At 36.9% G+C, this 5494-nt stretch overlaps 1 protein-coding gene across 1 annotated transcript; it reads right to left on the bottom strand.

Moving 5' to 3' along the window:
- Window positions 1-992: 992 nt before the first annotated feature.
- Window positions 993-5254, bottom strand: LOC307128738 (uncharacterized protein; the record flags this gene model as incomplete). Its single annotated transcript, XM_079820681.1, has 4 exons — window positions 993-1265; window positions 1386-1716; window positions 4139-4404; window positions 5060-5254. 4 exons carry the CDS (start codon window positions 5252-5254, stop codon window positions 993-995), a joined length of 1065 nt encoding a protein of 354 aa, XP_079676807.1.
- Between the last annotated feature and the right edge of the window lie 240 nt (window positions 5255-5494).

Here is a 5494-nt window from a genome sequence, read left to right on the forward strand (position 1 = left end):
ATATTTACGTAGCTAAGACATTTTATCACTAGCTGCTCTCGTCAGTCTGGCGGACTGTGTGGCCAATCTATGTTTATAGGGCAGAGATTGTCACAAGTTGTGATCGGGCTTGTCCTACTGTGTCATCACAGTAGGGAGAAAACTAGAACAGCTTTTGATTTATGGGGAGTTTTTCCATTATAGGGTGGTTGTTTATACACTGCGGACACACATTTATGTTCAAACAATGTAAAAGTGAATTTTGCATAATAGGTCCCCTTTAAGCTTTCACATTTAAGCAACGTTAAGATATGCCATTATAGACATATTAAGACATATCCTGCGCAGTATATGTTGTAAATACAGTGCAGCTCCCGCATCATCATCACACGCATGCGTCATGGTGCTCAAGTGAACAGCAAAATCGAAATCGAAAGCATAAACTGCATAGGAGATTGACAGGCTAGAACGAAATTGTTGATTAAAGTCGTTATTTTTGCACATAAAACGTATTCTCGTTGCTTCATAAAATTAAGGTTTAACCACTGGAGTTCATTGACTATTTTAACTATGTTTTTACAACCTTTCTGGGCCTTGAAAGTGTTAATTATACTGCGGTCTATGGAGGGATCAGGAGCTCTCGGATTTCATCAAAAAATATCTTAATTTGTGTTCCGAAGATGAATGAAGGTCTTGCAGGTTTAGAACGACATGAGGGTGAGTAATTAATGACAGAATTTTTATTTTTTTGGGTGAACTAACCCTTTAAGCAGTTGCTGTGAATTTGAGTCTGGATCAATTTGTGGCTCATTCCTATTTTTATCTATTTTTAATATGAATGATGGAGGAGAATGGGGAAAAGGAGCAGGAAAAGACAACAAGCCAGGACTCGTTGACTCATACACCTTTATAACTCATGAGGTGCATGTGTTTTTTGGTGGATTACTTGGCAATAATGATTTTTCAGACAGTTTTATGTTGTAGAGTAATCATTTTATTGAAACATTTGAACACTAGTACCAGGAGTTCATGATACGCCTCATGCTCATGAATCTCATGCCATCCATATTGCTGAAGTTCCTGTACTCTCCAGGCCTGAAGTACCACATCCTGCCTCTGTAGTTGGGCTGCTCATACATGAGCCAGTGGCCGTCCATCACATGACAGGACTGGCAGTGAGACATGCGGTAACGGTCCATGGTGTTGTCACAGTCATCCATCATCTCGTACATCTGACCCATGAAGTTCTCCCTCTCGTAGATCCTCATTCTGTAAGATCCTCTGTACTGTAGTGGAAGAGAAGTCAGTCATGTATAAATTAATTAGGAAAAAACATTATCACGTGTAGTCATAGACTGTTGTCTAATGTCAGTTAATAAATACGTCAACAGGTTCATGGAGCTCACCATAGAGATCATACGGCAGGACCTGATGCAGTTGCTCATTCCGAACATAGACATGCAATCAGCGTACTCGCCCCTTCTGAAGAAATACTGATTTCCCATGTAGTTGGGATTATCATACATCATCCAGCATCCGCTGTGCACTCTGCAAGAGTGACAGTGGCTCACGTAGGAGGAGAAGTCAGCACAGTCGCCAGTACAATTGTAAGAGCGACCCTGGAAATTTCTTTCCTCATAAAAGGTGACCTGAAAATTCATAGTTAATCTCTTAGTGGTTTTAAGTGAGGAAATTCCCACATTAAAGTAATTTGAGTGAAATTGTATGGAATGGGAGCTGGAATAAAGTTTACCTTCATGGTTGCGGTGGCTGATCCTCAGTAGTTCCACAAAGGAGAAGCTGAAGCTGATTCTGCTTGTTGACTGACTGCTGTCACCCGTACCTTTATACTAGACCAAGACTAAAGACTACACAGCACCTATTGTTAGTCAGTTCCTGACTGTGCAAGTTAGAATAGAGGCCATTCTAGCTAAAGCTTGGTATGTAGATAGTCCTTACATTTTCAGGAATATAGCATTTCTTAAATTTCTAAATTTCTATTTTTTTCTAAAAGTTTCTAATTTTCTAAAAGGAAAAAAGTTGAAATACGGAACACTAAGCAAAGATTTAAACGAGGAGGTTCCAGAGTTTTTTCTTTCACATTCTTCTTTAATTTTTTTTCATTCTAATACACAAGACATGGACCATGGTGGATCCATTTTTAGTCCAACTGTAATTTGAAAGAAATTCATTTGAGAACTTGTCATTTTATTATGTTCCTTCTGGATTCCATATGGAGTTTCCATTTGAAGTTCTTGTGTTATGTTCTGTTCTAGGTTAACAACCTAATAGATGTTTTTATTTTATTTTTGAAGTTATTAGCTGTTGTTTATAACCCTTATGTTTCTTTTGTCTTTATGTATTATTGTTCTGCCTACCTGTATCATTCTACTAATGGTTTGTTCTTTGGCTCTCCAAATTCAAAGCACATTATATTCAGCACTTTATGTTCAAACTTCTTGCCTTGAGCCTCACCTTTTCTCTTTGGAATAGTGAAAAGTTCTCCGTATTTGCAATAGAATAATGGTTTAAAGTGATTAAACCTTATATCCCTTGGGGACCTTTCTGATACTAATGATGTTGCAATAGTTTAAAAAGACAGACCTTTTACTATAATCTGTTGTAGCTACCGATTGTTCTTAATCATAATGAACCTTTTTAAATGTACAAATACTCAAGACACTGGAGTGTTGAATTTAAATCACAGTTTATTAAACAATTATAGCTCAATAACATCAAACAAAACTTAAATGACACAAAGCCTCAAAGTTGTAGCTGAATGGATAGCAACCATGTTGATAGATACTGTATACACTATTATTGGGCAAAAATAATCTTTCTTGATTGACAGTTCAAAAGTAGTCATGTACAGGGGTGCCTGCAGGATTTTCCTCAATGGTACGCAAAATAAAAAAATGTTGCCTAATCATAGGTGACTGCATCACAGCAGCTATTTTTTTACATTTTGTCATCCTAATTAAACTTAAGTAGACTTAGGTTTTCAATTTCACTGGATAGTTTTATTACCTCATCGGGCCTTTGAATCAATTAATCAATCAATCAATTGATGGTTTTTTGAAACTGCTGAATGAAATTCCTACCTACTGGCTGGAGCAGTTACTGTTCAACAGCAGGCTATATAAATGCCACAACTTTTATTTGCTGCTTTAAAAAAGTTTCTATATATGTGTTATACAGACGTCTTGGACCATTATGCTGCATTTCACTGCTTATTCAGTGTCTTGGGCATGAGTGGTGAGTTAAACTTTTAAAAATGTGCCTCGATCTTGTGAGTTTTCCCATTACACTGCACTGCATGTCATGTTTTTAAAAGCAAAGTGTTCTGTGTGAATGACTCCTTTGCTTATTCAGATCAACACAGTTAATTCTGTGTAAACACTGGATTATTTATTAACGTTTATGATTAGTGATATACATTATGTAGAAATCACATCACAGAGTTCATATGCTGTTGAAGTCAGGGTATGCAGAGTATGCCACTCTCCATACAGGCAGGGACATCGCTCTATTCTGACAAAATAAACATTTTCCCAGCAACATATAATTTGTTATTTTGCATTTTAGTAGCTGTTTTACCCATTATGGTTTTCTTTAAGTGGCTCTTAAAAGCATGAAATAGACCCTTGTATGCAGTGAAAATGATTTTCCCTATCTGCTGCAAAGAGTTTTAAATTTTAATAGCCACATGGTATTTGTGATCAGGTGATCCTCTTTCTTTGTAACAATTTTGTCTGAACTTGTATAGATTTCTACATTTCTACACTAAAAGAATCACTGTTTGTATGTGCTGTATAACAGTTACACTGTTGAAGCCCATTTTGATGATGCCTTGGGCCCTACAAATCCAACAGCAGGAACTGCTCTCTCACTTGCTCTGTGAGGATTTCAGATTTTTAATAGCATTTTTTAACAACAACAAAAACTATGTATTCAAACAATTTTAGCCTTCCTAATTTGAACCTGGATGTAAATGAAAACAAATCCACTGTTCTAGTCTCATAAGCCTAAATTTTGTTTTATTTGTTAGTCTATTTAATTCATTAGATTTTTTTATTAGACATGCACATATTAGTGGCAGTAAGGATTTTGCAGGCGCAAGGTTTTTTGTAGAGAAATAATTTTATTGAAACACTAGTACCAGGAGTCCATGATACGCCTCATGCTCATGAATCTCATGCCACCCATATTGCTGAAGTTCCTGTACTCTCCAGGCCTGAAGTACCACATCTTGCCTCTGTAGTGGGCCTGCTCATACATGAGCCAGTGGCCGTCCATCACATGACAGGACTGGCAGTGAGACATGCGGTAACGGTCCATGATGCTGTCACAGTCATCCATCATCTCGTACATCTGACCCATGAAGTTCTCCCTCTCGTAGATCCTCATTCTGTAGGATCCTCTGTACTGTTGTGGAAGAGAAGTCAGTCATTATTTTTAGCATTATTTAGCAAGTGTATCAGAATCAATAGGAAATGTAAAACTAAATTTAGATCAAGTTCATGGGCGTTTTGTTAATTTTTAGCATTTAGTAATTTATTTGTAATAAACACTTGAAATGGGCTATTCATTGTTTTTATTTCTATATTGAATTATGTTTTTCAAAACATACACGCAGAGTCATATTTTGACATTGCAGTTCAAAGAATTTGTCCACAGTGTTGTGTAAGGTAGGCAGGTTTTTTTGTGTTAATTTTTATGTCCTGTCACTGTGCAGGCTTTTTTTAAATTGTATATAATAGTGTAAATAGCTTTTATTTAAAGGCTTAATGTATGTCCCATAGACCAGTCGGTTGCTTTACAATTGCAAGCAGTATCAATAATGTCAAATATGTGACGTGCAGTCGAATGTCCTGTGTATGCTATTTAAACGAGTATTCTCACAGATACGCTATTTGTGCTTTGTGGAGTTTTTACATGTTTTTTTTAGACTCAATATTGTTTCTTATTCAGATTTGGTGAACACTGAACAAGTTTGTAATGTGGATTACCATTTTAAAAGGATAATTACGCTACAGGATTTAACATATCACAGATTTAAGATTTTTACTTTTGAGCTTACCATGGGGATCATACGGCAGGACCTGATCCAGCTGCTCATTCCAAACATAGACATGTAATCAGCGTACTCGCCCCTTCTAAAGAAATACCCATTTCCCATGTAGTTGGGATGATCATACATCATCCAGCATCCGCTCTCCACTCTGCAAGAGTGACAGCGGCTCAGGTAGGAGGAGAAGTCACCACAGTCACCCATACACTCATAAGAGCGACCCTGGAAATTTCTTTCCTCGTAGAAGATAACCTGAAAATGAATACACTTACAGTGATTATTTTCTACTTTAATTTGAATTAAACTTAGAAAATATTAGAAAGTTTACCTTGCCCATCATGGTTGCGGTGGCTGATCCTCAGTAGTTCCACAAAGGAGAAGCTGAAGCTGATTCTGCTTGTTGACTGACTGCTGTCACCCGTACCTTTATACTAGACCAAGACT

The sequence above is a fragment of the Gobio gobio genome (assembly GCF_949357685.1).
Source record: "Gobio gobio genome assembly, chromosome: 7".
In the NCBI taxonomy this organism is placed as follows: Eukaryota; Metazoa; Chordata; class Actinopteri; order Cypriniformes; family Gobionidae; genus Gobio; species Gobio gobio.